The following is a 27,463-nucleotide window of genomic DNA, read 5'->3' on the forward strand; positions in this document are numbered from 1 at the left end:
AGTCCTCTGCGCATGCTGTTTCATGCTGATGCTCAAAGGACGCCTGGTTCTGCTGCTGGGGGAACATTTGGTCCAGAGTGCCAGGGGGTGCGAGTGTGGTAAAGGGCTCAGGGGCCAAAAATGATGGGTGCATTGGAGATGGAACTGGGCTGAAATGAGCGACTTTGGAGGAACGCTGGTTTGATTGCTGCTTCTGGGCACCTGGGATTTCACTTTATCCCAGAATCCTCTTGGAAATGTGGATGTGTTCCTGGGACAAGTGGAAGAAGGGGAGGGGGGAGACCACATGGATGGCATTGCAAATGTGAGAAAAGGTAAGAACCCAGTGCAGGCATCTAGCCAGTAAATTCATTTATTATTAAATAAATGCGTAAGCAATAAATACTTTGGCATTCCTTCAGGCCAGTTTATTTGTCCTCTCTGTTGTCAGTATCCCTATTGTGACACTCAATGAAGGTGGCCTTTTCAAAAGACAACTGGACTTCATTTTTACTTGAAGATGTTTCATTTCTCATCCAAGAAGTGTCTTCAGTTCTCAGTTTCTTAGCTTCTCAACTAAACATCTTCAAGCAAAAGCAAAATCCAGTTGTCTTTTGAAAAAGCATCTTTGGGACAACCATGATCTGCATGACTGAGAATTTCCAGAGAGTCCATGAAGAATCCCTCTTTTTCTACAGAGTACAATCTGCCCTACATCTTTTCCTGTTTGATATCTATTTCTGTTCTGTTGAAGTTTGACTTTTTGTTCACTTTTTCTACTTGATCTTTCCTGCTGGGTGGATTCTTGATCTGGTTTCAAGGGGCTGCACTACCTAAAATAACCCCAGAAATTGACTTTCTGAAGTGGGTTTTCTCCCTAGATGGATTCAAATATGGGACTCGGTATCACTGACCACGATGACAGGATCAAAGAGTGAAAAAAGAATGCACGAAAGCATACTGTAGAATTACAACTCATAAGAGTTTTATTAGTAAGATTCCAAGACAGTAAGAGCATAAGGAGTTTCTTCCTCAAAATATGTTGGGAAGCTCAAGTGGTGAGGAATAATTGAGGTGGCAACTGCTCAAAAAGAGGTTGTCTTTCTGGGGCTGATCTCACTTCTCCTTCCCCTAGTCAAAAGATAACAAAGGAAAAAGCCAAGATTTGTTTAGTTAAATCTTGAGAGAGAAACAAGAATATGAGCAGTACTTTGCGGGAATTAACATAACTCTACAGATTAAAATGCTTTCTAAATTTGATAAACGTGAATTGTTTTATATAGAGGTTTTTTTTAGTAAATTAAGAAGGAAGCCCTCAGTCCTCCCTTTGCAAAAGATAGTGAGATGGTGATGGGCAATAAGGAGGAAACTGAACAGCTTAATCCATATTTTGCCATCTTTTTTCCCACATCATGGGGAGGGAGAAGAAAAATGCAGGTCAAAGTAGGCAAGGGAAGACTGGCTGCTCTTAATGAATTCAAATATTTGAGACCAACATTATTCTGAAGCTCCTTCCATGAATTTATATAGTTTCTTCTGTGGACATTTTTTATGAGAATTATGGTGTCCTTCACGAGAACAGCTCTGTCCACACTCCCTGCATTTACATGATTTCTCCCGTGTGGATCATCTAATGGTGAGTCAGATAAAAGTTTCTACTGGAGGCTTTTCCAATTTGTCCATTTCCTCCCTGCATGGATCCTTTCATGATGAGTAAGATGTTCTTTCCCAGTAAAACTATATCCACACTCCATGCATTATATGGGTTTTCCCCAGCGTGGATTTTTTCATGAGTAAATGTATTGTGATTGTTAAAGCTTTCTCCACACTACATGCACTTCTATGGTGTCTCCTTCATGTGGATCCTTTTATGAGAATTAAGTGGCCCACTTTGAGTAAAGCTTTTTCCACACTCTGTGCATTTATATGGTCTCTCCCCTGTATGGATTCTTTCATGATTAATAAGAGCACTTTTCTGAGTAAATTGCTTTCCACACTCCATGCACTTGTATGGTCTCTCCCCAGTGTGGATCCTTTTATGATGAATAAGATCTCTCCTCCAGTTAAAGCTTTTTCCACACTCCAAGCATTTATATGGTCTCTCCACTGAATGGGTCTTTTTATGAGAATAAAGATGTCCTGTCCAAGCAAAGCTCTTTCCACATTCTGTGCATTTATATGGTTTCTCCCCTGTGTGAATCCTCTGGTGTCGAGTAAGACATCCTTTCTGAGCAAAACTCTTTCCACATTCTTTGCATTTATATGGTTTCTCCCCTGTGTGAATCCTTCTATGAGAAGTAAGATGTCCTTTCCAAACAAAGCTTTTTCCACACTCCATGCATTTATATGGTCTCTCCCCAGTGTGGATCATCTTATGATGAATAAGTTCTGTGTTCCAAGAAAAGTTTTTTCCACACTCCATGCATTTATATGGTTTTTCCCCTGTGTGCATCCTTTGGTGTAAAGTAAGGCGTGAGTTGTCAATAAAGCTCTTTCCACACTCCATGCATTTATACGGTTTCTCTCCTGTGTGAATCCTTTTATGAGATTTAAGGTTTCCTTTCTGAGTGAAGCTCTTTCCACACTCCAAGCATTTATATGGTTTGTCTGCTGTATGAATCATTTGATGTCGAGTAAGATCACTGTTGTAAAAAAAGCTCTTTCCGCATTCCAGACATTTATATGGTCTGTCCCCAGTGTGAGTCCTTTGATGGGAAATAATATCACCACTCTCAGTGAATCTCTTTCCACACTCCTTGCAACTATATGGTTTTTCAATAGTGTGGATCCTCTGATGGTGAGCCAAATTTCTCCTTGTAATGAAGCCCTTTCCACATTCTGTGCATTTATATGGTCTCTCCCCTGTGTGGATCCTTTCATGACTAGTTAGACATCCTTTCCGAGCAAAGCTCTTTTCACACTCCATGCATTTAAATGGTTTCTCCCCAGTGTGGATCCTCCTATGATGAATAAGTTCTGAGTTCCGACGAAAACCTTTTCCGCACTCCACGCATTTATATGGTTTTTCCCCCGTGTGAATCCTTTGGTGGACAATAAGGGGCCATTTGTCAATAAAGCTCTTTCCACATTCCATGCATTTATATGGTCTTTCTCCTGTGTGGATCCTTTTATGAGAATTAAGTTTTCCTTTCTGAGTGAAGCTCTTTCCACATTCCAGGCATTTATACGGCTTATCCACTCTGTGGAATCTTTGATGTTGAGTAAGATCTCTGTTGACAATAAAGCTCTTTCCGCATTCCAGGCATTTATATGGTTTGTCTCCTGTATGGATCCTTTGATGAGAAATAATATCACTACTCTCCGTGAATGTTTTTCCACACTCCTTGCAACTATATGGTTTTTCACTTGTGTGGATCCGCTGATGGCGACTCAGATTACAGTTTGTACTGAAGGCTTTTCCACATTCTGTGCATTTATAAGGTCTATCACCTGTGTGGATCCTTTCATGACAAATAAGATGGCCTTTCTGAGTAAAAGTCTTTCCACACTCTATGCATTTGTATGGTTTCTTTCCTTTGTGGATCCTCTGATGATGATAAAGATTAGTCTTGTTACTGAAGCTCTTTCCACACTTCAGACATAGTTTCAACTTTTTCCTTAGACTGAAATCCCTCTCATAGTTTGCAAACCTTTGTGGTTTGTGTTTCCTATCCAGTATCTTATGTAAAGTAAAAGAGAAGCAATGGCTCTTTGCAGACACTGCTCTTTGTAGTGTCAATAACTTTGGCTGCTTGTCATTCTCATTCTCCAGCTCATCAGCATCAGCATCACCTGCTTGGAACAAAAAACAAAACAAAACAGAAATTCTCATTAGAATTTACAATGATGGCAAATGGGGGTATCCCCCAGTCAAAAAATATACCCATCTGAGCATTAGGCTGGGCACCAGCCGTGTGTCAAATGAGGAGATATTGGGGGCAAATTTTTATCCAGGAGACTCTAATCGTATCCAAGGGATTTTTCAACCCAAAAGCTTTGCTGTTGATAGGTCAATCAGCCCAGGAATTTCCATGGAGCACCTAAGGCCTTTCCCAAAGTCATGGTGAGCATTTCTGCCAAGGTCTTAGTTATGTTGCAGAAGAGTTGTTATGGTGACAACCTTGAACAAAATTGCCCAAGAACTGCCTTGGCTGATTTGTCATCCAGGGTGGCCCTGGCGGTGCAGAATCAAGGGGAAATGTACAGGCCTCTTTGCGGCCATGGCTCCTCCACTGGATATTAGTTACACACTAAACATTCTGACCCTGAATTTCCTGAGATTCGGAGGGGTTTTAAAGTTGGTAGCTAGGTAAAGTTCTGACCACCTTATGCAACTGAATGCAGGTATCATCCCTGTTTACCTCCCACTGAAAACACCTTTCCCAATGAATGGAACACAAAGCAAAGAGGGCCTTTACTCAGAGCGGCTATATTCCTAGAAGCCTCCATTATGATTTCCTTGCACAAGGCCTTCTGGCCAGAATCCAGCAGTGCCCACTCCTCCTCTGTGAAGTCCACAGCTACTTCCTCAAAGGGAGCAGAGTCCTAGAAAGAAAACAAAAATCTTCTCCAGCAGACAATCCTCTCTTATATTTTCTTTCTTATTTCTAAAACAGAAAACACAGCTTTACAAGAGACAATATAGACTATTTTTTTCTAGGACATAGGCCCTGCAGGTCTACATAGTCTTTAGGGCTGAGACATTCCCCTCCATCTCCTCCATGCTGCTTTTGTAAAGACACAAAACCCAGCTTAGAGGCAGCCAAATTGTAGAATGGCACCCCTTCAACTCTTCAAACCCTTCGTTTGCATCCCCAGAACAATCTTGAAAGTGGAATGAGTAAAACTCCCTGGATCATTTTATGGTGACACCACATTCACCACTCAAAATTTGGTTGTCAAAGTAGCTCAGAAACCAAAGGAATTTAAACTTCTTACAAGAAACCTACATTTTCCTGGCAGGGTGTCCCCAGTTGGATCCTCCTGAAAGGAAGCTCTTTACAAGGACTGGATTGATCTCCTCTTCCCTGGAGTTCTGCTGAGATCTCCCTCGTGAATGGCTCCTGCAACTGAAAAGAACAGCCTGATTTACGATCCACTTTCAAATAACTGTAACCATGTCGATTTGCTTGCCTTACCTTTTTCCTCTCCAATTGTAATTTTCCAACCCAAATCAAAATGAAAGGACTTGAGAACTCCTATTCTGTGGGTGGCTGCTATTTCTGGATAAATGCCAGCCACTTTTGTGAAATACTTCATTGCTTCTTTTTATTTCCTCTTTTCCTGATGATCGGGAGCTGCTTTTTTATCTTCTCCCCCTTCACTTGACAAGTGTGGCCTTTCATTTTATGTGGATGTACTTAAGCCTGTTTTATATTTTGTTACCGAAAAATTTTCTCTTAGATTTGGGGACTTTTATTTCTAGAGTGAGACAAGATTAATCTCCCATTCAGTTTGGTGTGGCTTTTCTGTGCCCCTTGCAAGTCGGGAGACCATCAATCAGCATGGCAGTTCAGAGAGAAACTTTGGGATAAAAATGGAGATGCTTTCTGCGGTGAAATGGGCTCCTTGAAAACATTGTGACTGTCGATAAAGGCAATTTGAATACTTCATTTTTTTCTCACCTCAAATTCCCAATCCGGTTTAATTATAAATGTTTTAATGTTATCTACAATATATAGAAAGGATGAGCTGAACTAGAGAATTTCTATTACAATGTGTGGGAAAGATATCATATCCATCCTTCACATTCTCCCTTCTGCAGTTCAGAAGCACAAATCAAAGTAGGCTCCAGACAAAGATCAAAGTGCAGTGAGAAACAACGAATTTAATAGTGTACAACTTTCCTCCTAATCTGATTATAGTCTGAGATCTCTTTTATGCTGAGGTCTCTTTGATGAACTATGAAAATGGGCCTTTCTCCCAAGATTACCACTTTCAGTGAACAAATGCTAAACCTCATCTCAGCAGGGCGCCTGAACTGCAGCCATTTCTGTCATAGTGGCTAACCAGATACTTGCACTAATCTCTAATTAGTTATGCTGAAACTGAGCAATGGGGATAACTATATTCAAGCTGTGATTTAGTAAGGTATTTTACTGGGTATCATCGCTTGGGAAAGCGATTGTGCTTACTGGAGCCAAAAGCCTTGAAGAGGCTTTTTGCTCCCTAACATGTTTTCAAATAATAGCTAAATTGGATTTGGACCATGTATATATAACTTTCATCTTTTATTTCCTTGTTACCTTCTGGGAGGAGGCTTTGTGGTATCCGAAGCAGAACATCTAGATTCAGTCACAGTTTTGTTCATATAGCATCAACTTGTGAACTTTCAAGCTTCCTCTTCCTGCTAGTGATTAGTGCACAGTGATTAATATATACATGTGTGTATATATATGTGTGTGGATTATATATATACATACAATGTATATATATGCATGGATATATACATATATACATGCACACACATACATGTATGTATATGTATACAGCATGTGTATATGTGTTATGTACGTTTATGGCTAGATGTAGACTTTCTTTTGAGAGCAGGAAACAGAACATCATTTTTAATGTGGGCCAGTGTGCCCACAGTAAAAAGTGACAATAAAGATTACCTTATTTAACAACTTTTTTGTCATTGGTTGTGGCTTCCTTGTACTAAATTGCAGCTATGTCGTACTGTATACTTGTCCTTGTGTCCTACCTCTTCCCCCCAAAAAAAAATTAACTAGGAGGAAAAAAATTTAACTTTTCAACATCTAACTCCTCCCATGGAATTTTTACCAGTGTGAAACAAAAGCGTTTGCTTGAAAAAGAAGCAAACTTCAAAATATTAGGAGCTGCTGAAAACCTTGCGCTGATTTCTTTTTCATATCTGTGATTTCTTACTGAGAGGCTGTTAAATCTTATTAGCGCTCCTCTCCGCCAGGCATCTCTCGCGGTTAACTTGTCTCACCTGCCGGCCCTCTCCGGGGGGGTCCCGGGGGTCGGAGGAGGGCGGCGGGCCGAGCAGGAAGCCCTCGGCCAGGGCCACCGCCTGGGCGCAGCTCTCCGACCCGCACTCCCGCAGCCAGCCTGCCAGCTCCGGGGGCAGCAGGGCCAGCAGCCGCTCCAGCACCACCCGGTCCAGCATCTCGGCTTTGCCGCTCCTCTCGGGCCGCAGCCACCCGCGGCACAGCCGGTGGAGGCGGCTGCAGAGCGCCCGGGGCCCCTCGGCCTCTCGGGGGCGGCAGCTGCGGAAGCGCCGGCGCTCGGCCTCGGAGCTGCGGGGTCCCTCGGGGAGGCCGCTCGGACCGCCGCCTTTGTTCCCCGCCTGAAGGGCCGCGGGGGCCGCTGCTGCTCCCGCCCCCGGAGCCTCCATTCGGCCTCCCGCTTCGGCGCAGCCCGAACAGGGGAAAGCTCCCTCTGAGGCGACCCTCGGCCACGGCGGACCCTCCCCCGCCCGCTCCCCTCGAGCCGCCCCTTTCCCGGTTGCAGGGGCGCGAAAGGGGGCGGGGCTCTGTTTCCTCAGAACTTCTGAGGCGGAGAAGAGCAGCTGCAAGTCGCTCCCGCCACGATCTCCCCGCCCTCCTATCCCCACAGAATCTCGGTCAGAGAGGGCTGCTTTCCTAGAGAGGCAAAACCCTATAAGCCCCTTGGTTTACCGCTCTTGGCTAGAGCGCCTCGTAAGGCAACTCTCCCGTCCTCTGCTCGGTACCAAGGGCTGGCAAAGATCATCTGCGCATGCTCTGTTCTTTTTGCTCTATTTATTTTTAATAATAAACATACATGATGCGAGGGAGAGCCAGGGCAAAGGCGTTCAGTCAATAAATTTAATAATATATTTAATAATAAACATATATGATGTGAGGGAGAGCGAGGGCAAAGGCGTTCAGCCAGTAAATTTAATAATATATTTAATAATAAGCATACATGATGTGAGGGAGAACCAGGGCAAAGGCGTTCAGCCAGTAAATTTAATAATATATTTAATATTAAACATAAATGATGCGAGGGAAAGCCAGGGCAAAGGTGTTCAGCCAGTAAATTTAATAATATATTTAATAATAAACATATATGATGCGAGAGAGAGAGCAAAGGTGTTCAGCCAGTAAATTTAATAATAAATTTAATAATAAATTTATTGGCTGGATGCCTGCCCTTGGGCTCTCTAGCATTATACATGTTTATATGTTTATTATTAAATATATACTGCACAAGCCAGAAAGAGGACTATGAAAATATCGATAGACCCCTCACATCCTGGACATAAATTGTTTCAACTTCTTCCAAGACAACGCAATAGGGCATTGCACACCATAACAACCAGACACAAGGGCAGATTTTTTCCCCCATGCTATCACTCTGCTAAACAACTAATTCCCACAACACTGTCTTATGCCCTTGGATGTCAAACCACCTAGTTGGGCTGTATTACTATTATCCCTCTCATCTTTGCTATTGCCTATTTCCTTAGCTTCTTATGACTATAACTTTGTTGTTTGTATCTCATGATTTGTTGATTGCTTTTTAGTATCCTAATTTATGTTATTTAGTATTCTGACTGTCACTGAGTGTTGTATCTTATGATTTATGATTGTATTTTATGATTACAATCATTTATCACTTGTTGCTTTTATGTACATTGAGAGCTGATGCACTAGAGACAAATTCCTTGTGCATCCAATCACTTAGCCAATTTCTATTTTATTCTATTCTGTTCTGTTCCGTTCCACTCTACTCTAGCAATAAATGCTTTGGAGATTCCTTCAACCAGTTTATTTGTCCTCTTTGTTGTCTATATTTCTGTGGTGATACTCAGTGAAAGAATCTCCCTTTTTCTACAGAGTACAATCAGCCCTATATCCTTTTCTGTTTTACATCTATTTCTATTCTGTTGAAGTCTTGATTATTTGTTCACCTTTTTTGCTTGGTCTTTCCTGGCTAATTGAGTCTTAATGAGTTGATCTGAATTCAAGGGCTGCACTAGATAAAAAGAAATCAGAAATTGACCCCCTGAAGTAGTTTGTCCCCCTAGGTGGAATGAAATATGGCATTCCATATTGCTGGCCATGATGATTGGGTCAGATAGTGAAAAAAGAATACACGGAAGGAGGCTGTGGGACAATTACAGGCCATAAGAGTTTATTAATAAGACTGTAAGAGTTTCTTCCCCAAAATCTCAAGTGGTGAGGAATAATTGCCTTGGCAACTGCTCAAAAATTGTCTTTCTCTGGCTGATCTCACGCCTTCCCATAGTCAGAAGATGCCCAAGGGAAATGACAAGCTAAATCTTCAGAAAACCAGAAAATGAGCACTATTTTGTGGGAATTAACATAACTCTGCAAATTAAAACGCTTTCTAAATCTGATAAATGTATGTGATTTCTGTTTTATATAGTTTTTTAGGGTAAATTAAGAGGGGAATCGAGGAAGCCTCTGGCTGGAAAAGATAGTGAGATAGTAATGGACAACAGGGAGGAAAATGAAGAACTTAATTTCTATTTTGCATCTCTCTTTCCACATTATGGGGAGGGAGAAAAAAAATGAACGTCAAAACAGGCAATGGAAGACTTGACTGCTCTGAATGAATTCCAGTATTTGGAACCAGAAGGATTACATCCCAGGTGCCAAAGAAACTGGTGGATGTGATTTGGAACCACGGATTGTAATATTTGAGGATATTTGAGGATTATAACCATTGACTGTAATATTTGAGGATTCATTAAATGCAGAGGAAAATGCCTGAAAAAAACTAATAAGAGAAATGTTCCTATCTTTATCTTAGGAAAAGAAGTGGCAGTACAGATCGATCACTTTGTCATTACCTGGGAAAATCCTAGAAATGATAATTTAATTGTGCAGATAATCAGAAAGGCGTGCACACACACACACACAAAGTATAGGAGCACATACACTAAAGCAGTGATGGCGAACCTTTTAGAGACCGAGTGCCCAAACTGCAACCCAAAACCCCCTTATTTATCGCCGGGTGCCAGGTGGGCGTGGCCCACTGGATGGGCGTGGCTGTGGTGGTCATGGCAGATTGGGTGGGTGTGGCCAAGGTGGGCGTGATCACCTCAATGTTGCTCATGGGAAGGGACGCCTGTGGGGGCTGGGCAGGGTTGGGGGAGATCCAGGGGGTCTCTGGCAGGTGGGGTGGTGGGCAGGAGGCTCGTACGGGTCTGGATGGGGAGGAACAGACTCAGGCTCAACCCTTCCAAGACCGAGTGGCTGTGGCTGCCGGCGCCTCGGCATAGTCAGCTGACCCCATCGCTGACTATAGGGGGCGAAATTTTGGCCCCCTCAGAGAGGGCCCGCAACTTGGGAGTCCTCCTGGATTCGCGGCTGACATTGGAAGACCATCTGTCGGCCGTGACCAGGGGGGCGTTTTATCAGGTCCGCCTGATTCACCAGTTGCGACCTTTTCTGGACCGGGACGCCTTGCGCACAGTCACTCATGCTCTCGTCACCTCTCGCCTGGACTACTGTAATGCTCTCTACATGGGGCTCCCTCTGAGGAGCACCCGGAGACTCCAACTGGNGGTACGCTCCCACAGAGCGGGCCTCCTCAGGGTGCCGTCGGCCAAGCAATGTAGGCTGGCGACCCCCAGGGGGAGGGCCTTCTCTGTGGGTGCCCCCACCCTCTGGAACGAACTACCCCCCGAGATCCGGATGATTCCGGATCTCCTTACTTTCCGCCGCGCCCTCAAGACATGGCTTTTCCAGCAAGCGGGCCTGACATAGGGAGGATTTTAGGTAGGGATGATTTTAAAAGTAATTTTAATCGGAAACACAGCTGGCAATATTTGGTTTTTAATTCGGCTTTTATTGGGGTTTAGATTTTTTGTATTTCTGTATTTTTGTATTTTGTATTTTGTGTATAGTATTTGTTTTTAATATGCTGTGAACCGCCCTGAGTCCTATGGGAGAAGGGCGGTATACAAATTAAAATTAACATAACATAACAATTAACAGAGTGAGGCAAGGCAGGGCGGGGGTGCCATTGTCACAGGGCAAGGTGAGGCAGGGGCCGGGGCGGCTGCTGCCTGACAACATAAGCCCCTGCACACAGAAGCCAGCGAGCGCATGGGTGCTGGAATGCATCCAGCCATGTGGGACCTCAGTGAGTTAGTGGGCGGCTGGTTGAAGAGGGACGGTTGCCATCTCCGGGGCATGGCGCACGTGCCCACAGAGAAGGCTCTGAGTGCCGTCTCTGGCACGCGTGCCATAGGTTCACCACCACTGCACTAAAGCATTGTCTTGTTGTTTTGCTGTTAGACAAATTCTACCAAGAATTTGAAGCGGACATCTCTCCATGTAAACTTCCAAAACAGAAAATCGAGCTTTGCAACAGACCAAATGGTCATTTTCTTAAGACCTTGCAGGTTCATAGTCCTTAGGGCTGAGAATCCCTTTCCACCTCCTCCATGCTGCTGTTGTAGAGACACAAAACACGACTTAAGATGCATCCAAGATGTAGAATGGCACCCCTTGGAGAACCCCCCCACTGCCCTGGAAAACCTCACCAAGGTTTTGAGGAGAGGAATCTTTTGACTCAGCAAAAACACAAATTTCTTAGAAAACACACCATACTTACTAAAAATTTCTTTCATGGCCTATCTCAAAATGTCGGAATGTAGCGACAACTGCAAAAGCACCAGAACTCGGTCTCGGTTCTGCAGAGCCCCTCAGATGGGGCAGTTCCTTCAAAGGACACCTTGCCCTGATTGTTTTATTCCCCCCACCCCCACCCACATTTAAGGCCTTCAGACAGCCCAGCTTTCAACATCTCAGAAGGGATAGGATTTCCAGATGACTTAAGGAGAGACCTTAATTTCAAGGCTACTTGCTGTCTCTGCCCTTGCATGTGAATAAGGGCATGCAGAAGCGAAACTATATTGCTAAGGTGTTGGCAGCCCAATCCAACAAGAAGCAAAAACCTCCCCAGGTTTTTTTTAACAAGATTCATTGAAGAGAATATGACAGTTACAGAAATGGCAACAATGTATTCTATCACTTTTGGAACCATCTTATCCTGAGTCTCTCTCTCTCTCTCTCTCTCTCACTCACTCACTCACTCACTCACTCTCTTACAGCAGAAAGTTTTTCATGCTCACTATGAACCATGAGAAAGTTGCTCTCTTGATCGATAAAAGGAATGTCCAGGTGGCCAGGCTGTGAGTTTTTCCTGGATGGTGATCATCCAGTTCTGGTCACCGCGATGTAAAAAAGATGTTGAGACTCTAGAAAGAGTACAGAGAAGAGCAACAAAGATGATTAGGGGACTGGAGGCTAAAACATATAAGGAATGGCTGCTGGAATTGGGTATGTCTAGTTTAATGAAGAGAAGGACAAGGGGGGACATGATAGCAGTCTTCCAGTATCTCAGGGGCTGCCATAAAGAAGAGAAAGTCAAGCTATTCTCCAAGGCGCCTGAAGGCAGGACAAGAAACAACGGGTGGAAACTAATCAAGGCGAGAAGCAACCTAGAACTAAGGAGAAACTTCCTGACAGTGAGAACAATTAACCAGTGGAACAACCTGCCTCCAGAAGCGGTGAATGCTCCAACACTGGAAGTTTTCAAGAAGAGACTGGACAGCCATTTGTTCGAAATGGTATAGGGTTTCCTGCCCGAGCAGGGGGTTGGACTAGATGACCTCCAAGGTCCCTTCCAACTTTATTATTATTGTTGTTGTTGTTGTTGTTATTATCATTATCATTATTATATAAGTTTGTTAAGCATGATGTCATGTAATCACCATTTGAGACTTCCTGCTGGCTTCCCCACTGACAGCAGTAAAGATTGCAAATGGTAATCAGGGGACCGTGGGATGCCGTTTCACTTCTGAGTGAATCATCTGATGGGAAGTAAGGTCACTGCTCCATCTAAAGCTTTCTCCACACTCCTTGCACTTGTATGGTTTCTTCCCTGTGTGGATTCTTAGATGGTTAGTAAGAGCACTGTTACTGCTGAAGCTTTTCCCACATTCCATGCATTCATATGGTTTCTCTCCTGTGTGGATCCTTCGATGGTTAGTAAGGGCACTGCTGCTACTGAAACTCCTTCCACATTGCATACATTGATAGGGCTTCTCTCCAGTGTGTATCCTTCGATGGTAGGTAATGGCGCTGCTACTACCAAAGCTCTTTCCACACTCGATACATTCATACGGCTTCTCCCCTGTGTGGATCCTTTGATGGTAAGTAAGCGCACTGCTGCTACTAAAGCTCTTCCCACACTCCGCGCACTTGTACGGCTTCTCCCCGGTGTGGCTCCTTCGATGATAGGTAATGGCGCTGCTGCTACTGAAGCTCTTTCCACATTCCATACATTTATATGGCTTCTCCCCTGTATGGATCCTTTTATGTATGGTAAAATCATGGTTCAAAATGAAGCTCTTTCCACATTCCATACATTTATATGGTCTCTCCCCTTTATGAATCTTTTGATGGCAAGAAAGATTACTGTTTCTACTGAAGCTCTTTCCACACTCAGTGCAGTGATAGGGTTTCTCTCCAGTATGGGCTCTTTTATGAGTCATGAGGCTACTGCTCTCACGGAACCTCTTTCCACACTCCACACATTTATAGGGTTTTTCTCCCGTATGAGTTCTTTTATGTTTTATAAAAGTATTGTTGAGACTGAAGGTCTTTCCACACTCCATGCATTTATATATTTTCTCTCCGGTGTGGATCCTTTGATGGGATATAAGAGCACTGTTTTGACGAAAGCTCTTTCCGCACTCCATACATTCATACGGTTTCTCTCCGGTGTGGATCCTTTGGTGGAAAGTAAGGGCGCTGTTCTGACGAAAGGTCTTTCCACATTCCAAGCATTTATATGGTTTTTCTCCTGTGTGAACCCTTCGATGGCAAGTAAGTTGAGGGCTTGTATTAAAGCTCTTTCCGCATTCTGCGCATGTAAATGGCTTCTCCCCTGTATGGATTCTCTTATGGACTGTAAAATCGCTGTTAAAACTGAAGCTTTTCCCACACGTTGTGCATTTATAAGGCTTTTCCCCTGTGTGGATCCTTTGATGTCGAGTAAGAATAGTATTTCTACTGAAGCTCTTTCCACACTCGGTACATTTATATGGTTTCTCTCCTGTATGGATTCTTTCATGCGTCATGAGGCTACTGCTCTCACAGAACCTCTTTCCACACTCCACACATTTATACGGTTTCTCTCCTGTGTGGATTCTTTTATGTTTTATAAAAATGCTGTGTAGGCTGAAATTTTTTCCACATTCCACACATTTATACGGTTTCTGTACAACGTGGAATATTTGGCGAGACATAAGAATACTGTCCTTTCCAGCCTCCAAATATTTAGATGGTTTCTCTCCTGTGTGAATCCTTTGATCACAAGTAAGCTGAAGGCTTGTACTGATGTTCTTTCCATAATCCATGTGTTGAAATGATTTTTCTCTGGTGTGGATCCTTTGGTGGGCAGTTAAGGCACCGCTCTGACTAAAGCTGTTTCCACACTCCAGGCATTTATACGGTTTCTCTCCTGTATGAATCCTTTGATGGGCAATAAGGGTACCTTTTTGACTAAAGGTCTTCCCACACTCCAGGCATTTATATGGTTTCTCCCCCGTGTGGATCCTTTGATGGCAAGTAAGGTGCGTACTTTTACTGAAGCACTTTCCGCACTCCATGCATTTATACGGTTTCTCACCTGTGTGGATCCTCTTATGTATTGTAAGATCACTGTTCAACCTGAAGCTCTTTCCACACTCAAAGCATTTATATGGTTTCTCCCCTGTATGGATCATTTGATGGCGAGTTAGAATACTGTTGTTATGAAAGCTCTTTCCACAAACTCTGCATTCGTATCGTTTCTGAAATGTGCGGGTCCTTTGATGAAAAATGAAGGTGTTGCTACTGCTGAACCTCTTTCCGCCCTCAGAGCATTTATACGGCTTCTCATCGGCGTGGATTCTTTTATGTATGGTAAGATCTCTACTCATACGGAAGCTCTTTCCACACTCAGTGCATTGATATGGTTTGTCTCCTGTGTGGATCCTTTGATGGTAAGTAAGGTGCCTACTTTTACTGAAGCATTTTCCACACTCCATGCATTTATATGGTTTCTCCCCTATATGGGTCCTTTTATGATGAGTAAGGTCTTTGTTCTCAATAAATCTTTTTTCACACTCCATGCGTTGATAACGTTTCTCACCAATATGACAAATAAGAATACTGTTTCCACGGAAGGTCTTATTACGCTTCACACACTTATATGGTTTTTCCTCCATATGGGTCCTTAGATGGAAAGTAAGGACACTGCTGTTACTAAAGCTCTTCCCACACTCAGAGCACTTATGTGGTTTCTGTTTTGGGTGAAATTCTTCAGAGCAACTCTGATGACTACGGTTCAGACTAAAATTCTTCCCAGATTTTAAAAACGTAGGTGACTTATTTTTCCTACAGAATTTTGCAGGTAAATTATGAGGGAAGGGAAGATCGATACTTTTCTCATGCTGTCTATATTTATATGGTTTCCATTTAGTCTGGGTTTTGCAATATTCATTTAAAACAAATTTATTTTTGTCTCTTTCGTCACATTCTGGGTATTTTCTCTTCCTTTTCGGATCTGCCTGGATAGGGAAGTTATGGAGTTCAATACACAGAGGAGGAAATTTCTCCTCTCCATCCTTTGAGTAGATTCTGTCTTGCTTTCTTTGTTTCCCTTGCTTTTCAATAATCAGTTCTTCCACCTCCTGCTTGATTGTTTGCAATGGCACTTCCCATGACTCCTTGTCATGCTCATTCTCTTGATCATAACCTTTGAAGAGAAAAAAAAATTCTGTTATAAATTATATGCAGAAACTGAGACAGCTTCTAGGCAACACAATCCATTAAATGTATCCGTAATTTGTCATTATCGTTTCCCTCTTTTGTCTTTGTATTCTTTGGTCAAAATAAACCTAATTAATGTTGAAAAAATCCTTCTTATACTTCTTGCTTTTAAGATGTCTCTCTTTAAGAGGAATAAATACATCAAACTTTGCTGGAACTTATGGCAGGAAAAGGGAGTTGTTTCTCAGCCTACACATGAAAGAAATTAGCAATCTTTTTTATGCTAAACAATGTTAATGTTCTTGCCAATCTTTTAGAAACAAACCTTCAAAGAACAGCCCCTGTTCAACAAAGATCATGACGAGCAATCATGAAATCTAAATGAGGGAATATATTGAAGGCTAGCAATAGGAATAGCACTTAGACTTATATACCGCTTCACAGTGCTTTATAGCCCTCTCTAAGCAGTTTACAGAGTCAGCCTATTGCCCCCAACAATCTGGGTCCTCATTTTACTGACCTTGGAAGGATGGAAGGCTGAGTCAACCTAGAGTTACTCAGGATCAAACTCCTGGCAGTGGGCAGAGTCAATCTGCAATACTGCATTCTAGCCACTGGGAAGGGAGGGAGGGAGGGAGGGAGGGAGGGAGGGAGGAAGGAAGGGCAATAGCACTTAGACTTATATACCGCTTCACAGTGGTAGATGGGAAAAGATCCTAACATGCATCTAAGGAAGGACCATTTCTTCCAGATGGATTCGTAGCTGGCTGATCAGCCGTACCCAGCATGTGGTCCTCAATAGAACTACATCTACATGGAAGAAAGTGTATAGTGGGGTGCCCCAAGGCTCTGTTCTGGGCCCAATGCTTTTCAACATCTTCATCAATGATTTGGATGAGGGGATAGATGGGGAACTCATAAAATTTGCAGATGACACCACACTGGCAGGAATAGCCAACACGCCAGAAGACAGACTTAAGATAAAGAAGGACCTTGACAGATTTGAACATTGGGTGTTATTTAACACAATGAAATTCAATGGTGAAAAAAGTAAGGTTCTGCATTTAGGCAAGAAAAACCAAATGCACAGGTATAGTATAGGTGGTACCTTGCTCAATAGTAGTAACTATGAGAGGGATTTCGGAGTCCTAGTGGACAATCACTTAAATATGAGCCAGCTTTGTGCTGCAGCTGCCAAAAAAGCCAACACAGTGCTAGGCTGCATTAACAGAGGGATAGAATCGAGATCACGTGAAGGGTTAATACCACTTTACAATGCCTTGGTAAGGCCACACTTGGAATACTGCATCCAGTTTTGGTCACCACAATGTAAAAAAGATGTTGAGACTCTAGAAAGAGTGCAGAGAAGAGCAACAAAGATGATTAGGAGACTGGAGGCTAAAACATATAAGGAACGGTTGCTGGAAATGGGTATGTCTAGTTTAATGAAGAGAAGGACGAGGGGTGATATGATAGCAGTCTTCCAATATCTCAGGGGCTGCCACAAAGAAGAGGGAGTCAAGCTATTCTCCAAAGCACCTGAAGGCAGGACAAAAAGCAACAGATGGAAACTAACCAAAGAGAGAAGCAATCTAGAACTAAGGAGAAACTTCCTGACAGTGAGAACAATTAATCAGTGAAACAACCTGCCTCCAGAAGCTGTAAATGCTCCAACACTGGAAGTTTTTAAGAAGAGACTGGACAGCTCTTTGTCTGAAATAGGGTTTCCTGCCTGAGCAGGAGGTTGGACTAGATGACCTCCAAGATTCCTTCCAATTTTATTATTATGATGATTCCCTTTTTAATGCTCCAGAAAGTATTCTTTTATCCAATTACTTCTGACTACAAAACCCCCTGCCTAATTTACTGAACTTAAGAGCAAAGAGGAGCCTTACTGAGAGTAGCCACATTCCTAGAAATCTCCAGCATGATTTCCTTGTACAAAGATTTTTGGCTAGAATCCAGCAGTGCCCATTCCTCTTCTGTGAAGTACACAGCCACCTCTTCAAAAGACACAGAGATCTGAAAGAAAAAAGAAAACAATCCTTAGCAGAGCGTCCCGGGGAATCCTTCCGTGTTTCTTCCCTTTTTTTTCACAAAGCAGAAAAGCAGAATTTTGCCGCAGACTGAATGGACCCGTTATTGTAGGATAGTTCAATTCAGCTTTGTCTCTGAACGCCAAGTTTAGTCACTGAGATGGTGAGCTCCCCAGCAAAGATGCCACTATTTTAAGTGTACAAAATGTAGTTTAGCTGCATCTAGGCTGGAGAATGGAGGAAGCAGAACTCCATTTGAAGAGGCTCTTACTGGTGATGCAGTATGATCAGTGGTGGGATTCAAATAGGTGAACAACCGGTTCTCTGTGTGGATACTGCTTCCAGAAGTCCATTCTGGGCCTGGGCAACAAAAAATTAGCTACCGGTTCTGCCAAAGTGGTGCGAACCGGCTGAATCGCACCACTGAGTATGATGCAGCAGAGTCTTTGGGGATGGATATTCTCTTCCCCCACCTGCCTGGGTTGAGTAAATTGTATCAGTCTTACCCAACAGCAACCTATGTTTGGCATTTGCTTCGTACAAGAATTCAGCATTGGAGATGACTTTGGAAATCCTAACTTTGCAATAGTAGCAAATATCTGTCGCTTGGGTGTAGGATGAGGGTGAAGGTTCATTTTCCACAAGCTCGGAGAGCGAATCTTCCCCCTCACCCTAACTTTCTCACAACTTTCGCTTTTATATCCTTGCAACCTTTTACTGCAACAGCCATTCAGCCCAGTGACTGTATGTTATTCTTTTACATGGGGAATCTGTACTTTGCATGATTGTTTTAAATCTAACGTGTCCGTGGAAGTCTAAAGCAGTTTGTATAACAGCCGTATTGTTTCAATTATCTATTTTTAGCACTCTTTTATGAGCAAAAGAATTGGCTGTGAAAAGTTACCATAAACTACCACAGACACAGGAAAAGTACCCAACTCTTTCCACAAATTAATTGCATTCCTCAGTATTATCCTCCCAGGCTAGTCAATAGGATATGTCCCTTTCTCTTTGTACCTCCACAACAGTCTTAAAAGTAGATCAACCAGAATTTGTTTGTACTCTCAATGTTGCTCAGGAAGGGGCCCCATACTGGGTCCCATAACAATATTTTGTCCCCTGCTCTTTTGAAATACCTCCTACCTGAGTTGGAGGCCCAGCTGCTTTTTCTCCTCCATCCCAAAAGGGAAACATTTGGGGGATATCCATCAATGCCCTTCTGTTCCTGTGAGAGAAAAGTGGGGAAATAGAAATTGGAAAGGCCTTGTGAAGAAGCTCTAGGCCAGGGGTAGGCAACCTTGGCTCTTTTATGACTCGTGGACTTCAACTCCCAGAATTCCTGAGCCAGCCATGCTGAGGGGAAAGGGAGAGGTTTCCAAGCTGAGCCATGCTGGCTCAGGAATTCTAGGAGCTGAAGTCCACAAGTCATAAAAGAGCCAAGGTTGCCTACCCCTGCTCTAGTATGACCTACCTACAAATACAGACAAGTTTAGGATTTGTTGTAAAACAGACATTTGTGATTATTTGGAAGGAGCCTGGGCTTCTCGGAAGAAACCTTCATTTAAACCAGGGGTCTTCAAACTTGTCCCTTTTATGACTTGTGGTCTTCAAGTCCCAGAATTCCCCAGCCAGGCAGGAATTCTGGGAGCTGAAATCCACAAGTCATAAAAGGGACAGGTTTGAAGACTCCTAGTTTAAATAATGAGATGCTCTTCCCAGAAATTCTTAAAAACAGCTGACAGAGATTGAATAGATGTATATGTCCTTTTCCAATAATTCTGTGAAAAAGTAAAAATTACTGGAAAAAGATACATACTTTCCTTGCTTTTTTCAGAGAGGGGGGGAGGGAAAGAGAGAGATAGATGATAGATAGATAGACAGACAGATAATGATAGATAGAAATAATAGAGATGATAGATAGATGATAGAGATGATAGATATAGATATGATGGACAGATGAGAGAGATGACATAGATGACAGAGAGAGATGATAAAGAGAGAGAGGATAGATAGAGAAATGATAGAAAGAGATGATGGAAAGATAAGAGATGATAAGAGGATAGATAGATAGATAGATAGATAGATAGATAGATAGATAGATAGATAGATAGATAGATAGATAGATAGATAGATAGGATACAGAGATGATATAGATATGAGAGAGATGACAGGGATGATAGATGATAGATGATAGATGATAGAGAGATGATAATGATAGATGAGATGATAGATAGATAGATAGATAGATAGATAGATAGATAGATAGATAGATAGATAGATAGATAGATAGGATAGGATAGAGAGATGATAGATATGAGAGATGACAGGGATGATAGATGAGAGATGAGAGAGGGGGGGAGATGATATAGATATGATAGTTGAGAGAGAGATGACAGATGATAGACAAGATAGATGATAGATAGATGATAGATAGATAGAATAGGGAGATGATATAGATATGAGAGATGACAGGGATGATAGAGAGGATAGATGATAGAGAGATGATAATATAGATGAGATGATAGATAGATAGATAGATAGATAGATAGATAGATAGATAGATAGATAGATAGATAGATAGATAGATAGAGAGAGAGAGAGAGAGATAGATAGATAGATAGATAGATAGATAGATAGATAGATAGATAGAGAATAGGGAGATGATATAGATATGAGAGAGATGACAGGGATGATAGAGGATAGATGATAGAGAGATGATAATGATAGATGAGATGATGGATAGATAGATAGATAGATAGATAGATAGATAGATAGATAGATAGATAGATAGATAGATAGATAGATAGATAGATAGATAGATAGATAGATGGAATAGGGAGATGATATAGATATGAGAGAGATGACAGGGATGATAGATGAGGGGGGGGAGGGAGGGAGATGATAGATATGATAGATGAGAGAGAGATGACAGAGAGGGGTGACAGATAGAGGATATATGAGAGATTAGAGGGGCAATCAGACCGACCATCAGGCACGACGCCCCTCCAGCAGCCAGGAGGATCCTCCGGGGTTAGGGAAGACCCCAGAGGTGGAGCAGGCAGCCATCCGAAGCGCCTTCCCGACACCCAGGCGGGGTCCCTGGATCGCTGCAGACGCCGACAGGCAGCCGAGGAGCTGCCGTGAACCGGCCGGGCGTCCGCCTCCCTCCTATTTCACACCTTGGGGGCGCGGGGGGGGGTACAATAGAGTCTCGCCTCTACCGACTCACCTGCCTTCCTCCTGCTCGGGAGAAAAGACGCTAAGGCTCGCGTCCGAGTCTCTCTTCCGGCGGAACAGAAGCCTCGGAAAGAGAGTAAGAGAGAGAGAGGTTTCCTAGAGAGGCCTCCCTTCCGGCGGGCAGGACGAGAAACAATGGTTGGAAACTGACCAAAGAGAGAAGCAACCTGGAATTAAGGAGAAACTTCCTAATAGTGAGGACAATTAACCAGTGGAACAGCTTGCCCATAGAAATCGTGGGTGCTCCATCACCGGAGGTTTTTAAAAAGAGGCTAGAGTCAGTCACTTGTCTGAGATGGATGGTATAGGTTCTCCTGCTTGAGCTGGGGGCTGGACTAGAAGACCTCCAAGGTCCCTTCCAGCTCTATTCTATTCTAAATTCTATTCTAAACTCATCATGATCATAAACAACATGAAACACATTCATCATAAATCGTAAAATAAATCATAAGGTGCAACATAAATCATAAATCATATGATTTATCATAAGGTGCAACACTTAGTGATAGTCATAGAATACTAGCTAAGCAAACCACATAAATCATACTAGGATACTAAAAAACAATATAAATTTTAAGATACAAGCAACAAAGTTATAGTCATAAGAAGATAAGGATAGGTATAGGAGAGGAGAATAATAGTAATACAGCCTTACTAGATAGTTTGACAGTGTTAGGAATTAGTTGTTAAGAAGAATGACTGGCATTGGGGGGGGGGAACTGTCCTTGTGTTGTTGATTTACAGTGCTCTATAGCGTCATCTTGAGGGGAAAAGTTGAAATAGTTTATGTTTGCTCTTCCCATTAGTAAAAGAGGTGGGGAAGGGAAGCCCTGTTATTGCACTCTTCTGTGGGTGTTTTTTTTTTTAAAATCATCAATCATCATCTGCCACTCGAAACTAACTTGTTTCAAGTTTTGCTCCTTGACCCTTTTATGATCTTATGAAAGACCTGTATGTGAGTAAAAAGCCACAGACGTTTTGCCTCAAACAATGATTTAAAAACATGTATTTAAACCTACACACACACACACACACACACACACAGCGACTTCTGCTTCCAAGGAAGAGACTCAGTATTCTTCAAACAGTCCAAAGACATCCGGGACCTGCCCATTTAAGGTAGGAGGACATGGGTCATGGAGTGAAATGTGAAACTTAAATGCGTGTATTACAGGACATAATACAAGACATGAGTTATAAAGAGGAACATGAGTTCTAAATACGTGTATTATTAGTTAGAAGGAGAACAAAAGGAAATGGAAAGATGTCAAGCCCCAGGTTCAATTGTCGGTCGCACAAAGGTGTCAGAATTGCTGCTCGGCTACAGCTAACCACAAAGGCCTTTATGTCTCGTCTATAGCTAACCACAAGTAGGTTACCCGAAATTTAGACATTTAGACGCTGTAGGTAGGAACTTTAGCAAAGATATGTTAGCTACGGAAAGGGGGACTGTATGCTGTAAGGGGGCTGTGATTCGAAACAACCAATCCATGCTACCTGTTACATTTCCGTGTTTTGCTGTTTCTGACGAGAATATATAAACTTGTGTTTTGTTATGAGAGGCTGTTCAGATGTGCTTACAAATATTGCTCTGAACCTTTGCGCAAATAAACCAACTTCTTTTGATTCCGTGGTCTGAGTCCTGTGATTTTCTGCAGTACATTGATGGACTAACAGCACATCCAATTCACCCCCTGCACATCTTTTTACCATAATCTATAATTTGATATATGTCGTACAGCTTTATTGCTTTTTCACCTTGTGATCTGCCCAGAGTCGCCGTGGGGCGAGATGGGCAGCAAATAAATGTAATAAATAACTAATAACCCAATCAAGAGACCCTATAGGGCAGAGGTAGGCAACCTTGGCTCTTTTATGGACTTCAACTCCCATAATTCCTGAGCTATGCTGGCTCAGGAATTCTGGGAGTTGAAGTCCATGAGTCATAAAAAAGCCGAGGTTGCTTACCCCTGCTATAGGGAGATTTTGAAACGCAGCGCACAGAGAGCAATTTTGGGGGGATGATGCTGGAGACCGGAGCCTGGAAACGAGACAGGTGACCTGATGCACCTGCCCGACACTGGAGCACCGCGAAGAGTGTTGGTTGCAAGACGAAATTCAACGACCCACGCACACACCCACGCTTCCCCCCCCCCCGAGCTCGCACGAAAACATAAGCGCCTTCTAACATTTCCTTCCTCTTCCCAGGCAATCAGCCTTCTCCTGAAACCCGATTTATCCCCGGTCATCGTTGCTCCGCCCACTCCCGCTAAGCCACGCCTCCCTTTCTCTTCCCCCTCCTCCTGGGGTTCCACCTGGTTTGCAGAACTTGAGATCTTATCGCGGCTGAGTAATTAACCGCCAACCGATCGGGCCTCCGGCGACAAGTTCCTCGACCGTGAACCGAGGGTGACCTTCTTTTTTGGAGGGGGGGGCGTTAAGAAGCATCGCCGATGGGGCTCCTGGCTGCGATGGCCTTGGTCCTCAGCTCAGTGGGAGGCTCAGGTGAGTGCGGGGCTTACGCACGGTATGGGACTGCAGGTCCCATGGTCCCAAGCCCAAGCGTTTTAGCTTGGGACGATTGGGGTGTGGCGCACCCGAAGGCTCCGGATTGAATGGGGTTTTTATGAGATGAAAGAGAGAGAGAGGGAAGGAGGGAGAGAAAAAGAAGAAAGAGAAAGAAAGAAAGAAAGAAAGAAAGAAAGAAAGAAAGAAAGAAAGAAAGAAAGAAAGAAAGAAAAAGAAAGGGAGAGATAGAAAGAGAGAAAGAGGGAGGGGGGAGGAAGAAAGAAAAAGAAAGAAAACCGTTGGAACTGGCAACGGTTCCACCCGCGGGATAACGGAGAGTTAACTCCGGTTCGGCGTATTGTGTGAACGCAGCCCTTCGGGGACTTTTCCTCCCCCTCTCCTCCTTCCCTAATTGCGGAGGAATTTCCCGCACTTCAGTGAACTTTCGCTTTCGGCGGTTCAGATTTTTTGCGCAAGGCTTGTCAAGCAGTGACGATGCAGCTTGTTTTGTTTTCTACCGCATTCACTTTCATCATGAGAAGCTGCGTGGCGGAGAGAAGGAAACACGAGCGAGACCTGTGGGGCTCGACAGGGACTGCCTGATTTGGGAGGGGGGCAGGTGGGTGATAGGGCTGCCAAATGTGGGGTGCATAACCTCGGCCAGCCACTAGATGGCGGCAGAGTGTTTGCATTTCCTGTATCGTCTTGGGGGTGGGGTGGGATGGGGAGGAGACAGAGAGAGAGAGAGAGAGAGAGAGAGAGGAGGGATAGAGGGAGAGGAGAGAGAGAGAGAGAGAAAGAGAGAGAGGGATAGGATAGGATAGGATAGGATAGGATAGGATAGAGAGGAGAGGAGAGAGAGAGGATAGATAGATGGATGGATAGGATAGGATAGGATAGGATAGGAAGAGTGATGATAGATAGATAGATAGATAGATAGATAGATAGATAGATAGATAGATAGATAGATAGATAGATAGATAGATAGATAGATAGATAGATAGATAGATAGATAGATAGATAGATAGGAGAGAGAGAGAGATGATAGGAGAGAGAGATGATAGAGAGGGGAGAGAGAGGTAGATAGAAGATATATGAATGGATACATAGATAGAATAGTGGCATAATATTAGAGAGAGACAGATTAGATAAATTGTACAGAGAGATAGAACAGAGGCAAAATATTAGAGTGAGAGAATAGACCAAAGAGTAGATAGATGGTAAATAGACATATAGGGGAGGGGATTTCCTTTCAGTTTCATCTCCTTCAAATCCTGGCCAAAATATGCCCAGTTCAGCATGTGGGGCCAGTGAGGAGATTGCATTGGGGAAAACCCAGGCATACAGAGCACAACACTGAGGGAAAAACCGTGCTCACTGCAAAAATTACTGCACGGTTTAAGAAAGAGGAAACCCGAGTTTTATTCCCGTGCAAAGAGTTTTATTTGTATACAGGAAGTCTTCAACTTACGACCGCAATTGAGCCCAAAATTTCTGTTGGTAAGACAGACAGTTATTAAGTGAGTTTCGCAGCACTTTATGACCTTTCTTGACACAATTGTTAAGCGAATCACCACAGTTGTTGTTTAGTTGGTAACAAGGTTGTTCAATGAATCCGGCTTCCCCAATGAGTTTGCTTGTCAGAAGGTCGTGGAAAGTGATCACATGACCCTGGGACACTGCAACTGTCATTAATACCTGCCGGTTGCCAAGCGTTCAAATCTTGATCACATGATTACGAATATGCTTCAATGGTTGTAAGGGTGAAAAACTGTCATGTCACTTTTTTCAACGCCGTTGTAACTTTGAATGGTCACTAAATAGATGGTTATAAGTCCAGGACTGCCTGTAGAGTTGAGGGCTGCAAGATAAGAAATCTGATTTGCTTGTGGAAGTTTGGGAAAGCTAGCAGGTTATCTTTAGATTTGGGGTAAATTTTAGGCAGACTGGCTCTTTCAAAAATAGAATCGAATAAAACTTTATTGTCACTTTAATTGTACACTTAATCAGCATATATTAAAATGAAATTTTGTTGCATTCAGTTCTCAAAAGGTAACCATTATACATATGCCAACACACACACACACATATGACACAAAGAAATATCACAGTCTAGTTCGAGTACATGGCAAAAAAAAGAATCCTGAGAATTTACAATATGGATGGCATAAGGCAGGGGTCCCCAAGAATCCTGAGAATTTACAATATGGATGGCATAAGGCAGGGGTCACGTGAGTGACCGACCTGGGTGTGCGTATGCCCGTGGACAGCCCCACTTGCACGAGCATTGCTAGCATCACGGGTGTTTGTGGCACTGCTCACGTAAGTATTTCCCTGATCATCATGGGCATTGACAGCCCAATTTGTGTGAGTGTCATTGCTGGTGTTTGCGGTCCCACTCATGCGAGCGTTGGCGCCGGCGTTTGTGGCCCCACTTGCACGTCACCGCGTCACAGACATTTGCAGCCCCACTCGTGCAAGCGTCGGCACGGGTGTTCACAGCCCCCTTGCATGAGCATCATGTGTTCATGGCCCCACTCACGCAAGCACTCACAGCCCCACTCAACAGAAGTTTGTACATGCGCACATGCATTCATACACCCCCACAAACCACCCCTTCTTTCCTCCCGCCCCTCCCCCTCACTCCAGGCCACCAACTCTGAAAGGCTGGGGAACACTGGCATAAGGAACAAAGGTGTTACACAATCTAGTAGTCCTGCTAGAAATACTTCAGAACCTCCTCCCAGAGGGGAGCAACAGAAACAGACCTTGAAGTGGGTGTGTGGGGTCTCTAACAATGCTTTGAGCTCTAAGCACATAACTCTTATAAGCAGTATCCTGAATCATGAGAAGTGAGCTTCCTATACTGTAATCTTCTCAGCTGTCCTCACCACTCTCTGTATGGACCTTCTATCTGAGGCTCTGCTACCACCAAACCAAACAGTGATGCAGTTTGTTAAAACGCTCTTAATCACACCTCTGTAAAAAGTGGTCAGAACAGAAGGAGCTGAAATGTTAAGATAATGGGGGGGGGGGAGAATGTCCTTGATTCAGGATGGAATGTTGGGATTTCTCGGCTTGTTTCTTCATTTGTCCAATTTCTGTGGCTGCTCATTTCAGTCAATAGTCTGGGCAGCTTACAGTTAAAAAAACAAAACATTACAGTTAAAGATATCAAAAGCTTTTTAAAACAATAAAAATAGTAAAACCAATAAAAACACTAAAAGCATCCAAATGATTATGTAGCAGTTCCTTTATTGGGGCTGCCTTTGGGCTGTACAGGTGGTCCTCCTTTAACAACCATGCAGTCAGACTTCCAAGAGTCCTTCACAAGTGGGTATGTACAACCAGACCACATACTTATGGCCAACGCAGCATCTCCACAGTCACATGATCAAAATTTGCAACCTTTCCCACAGGCAAAATCAATGGGGAAACCAACAGGAAGCTGGAAGTCATGGTCACAAGGACGCCCTTGCTTAACAACTCATATGATCCTGGTTTAACAATGACAACAGGACCATTGGAACTGTCACCGCTAAGTTACATCTGTGTGACTTAACATTCCGGTCCTAAAAAACTATCTGTGTTATAAGCTGGTGGTGTCGCCTATATTCTTTGGTTGAAATGGCATTGGGGAGGGGGGTTGTCTGGTGGCAGGGAGGGTTTATTTGGATCTGGCAAGGAGATGAGCTTGGTCTGACCCAGATCATATTTATTTTATTTATTTATTTCATTTATACCCCGCCCTTCTCCCGGAGGACTCAGGGCGGCTTACAGCCAGTTTAAAACAATCCCACATAATACCAAATACAAATCTAAAATAATTAAAAATAAATATTTGAATTGGCCGCTCTATTAAAATTTTGTTAAAACCAATTAAAATACCCCCTAGGCCAGTCCTGCCTGCTGAAACAG

At 43.2% G+C, this 27,463-nt stretch overlaps 3 protein-coding genes across 3 annotated transcripts in view; all 3 read right to left on the bottom strand.

Annotated features, from left to right (window-relative positions):
• Positions 1 to 1,733, bottom strand: part of LOC107294634 (alpha-1-macroglobulin-like) — a gene marked incomplete at its 3' end in the record, with an annotated part of 65,396 nt that extends 63,663 nt beyond the window's left edge. Inside the window, exon 1 of the mRNA XM_029285658.1 lies at positions 1,639 to 1,733. Coding sequence (XP_029141491.1) covers positions 1,639 to 1,733 — 95 coding nt within the window. The remainder of the gene's footprint in view (positions 1 to 1,638) is intronic.
• Positions 959 to 15,413, bottom strand: LOC107294636 (zinc finger protein 208). The gene is made up of 4 exons (XM_029285659.1): positions 14,386 to 15,413; positions 13,495 to 14,229; positions 12,838 to 13,326; positions 959 to 3,462 (listed from the first exon to the last, which is right to left on the bottom strand). Exons 1-4 carry the CDS (start codon positions 15,218 to 15,220, stop codon positions 1,820 to 1,822), a joined length of 3,702 nt encoding a protein of 1,233 aa, XP_029141492.1. The 5' UTR covers positions 15,221 to 15,413; the 3' UTR covers positions 959 to 1,819.
• On the bottom strand, positions 15,340 to 21,064 carry LOC114922183 (zinc finger protein 669-like). Its single transcript, XM_029285660.1, has 5 exons — positions 21,030 to 21,064; positions 18,944 to 19,025; positions 17,660 to 17,786; positions 15,436 to 15,750; positions 15,340 to 15,344 (listed from the first exon to the last, which is right to left on the bottom strand). The coding sequence occupies exons 2-5, from the start codon at positions 19,007 to 19,009 to the stop codon at positions 15,340 to 15,342; spliced, it is 513 nt and encodes a 170-aa protein (XP_029141493.1). The 5' UTR covers positions 19,010 to 19,025; positions 21,030 to 21,064.
• Between the last annotated feature and the right edge of the window lie 6,399 nt (positions 21,065 to 27,463).

The sequence above is a fragment of the Protobothrops mucrosquamatus genome, unplaced genomic scaffold (genome assembly GCF_001527695.2).
Source record: "Protobothrops mucrosquamatus isolate PMUCROS unplaced genomic scaffold, P.Mucros_1.0 scaffold2029, whole genome shotgun sequence".
Lineage (NCBI taxonomy): Eukaryota > Metazoa > Chordata > Lepidosauria > Squamata > Viperidae > Protobothrops > Protobothrops mucrosquamatus.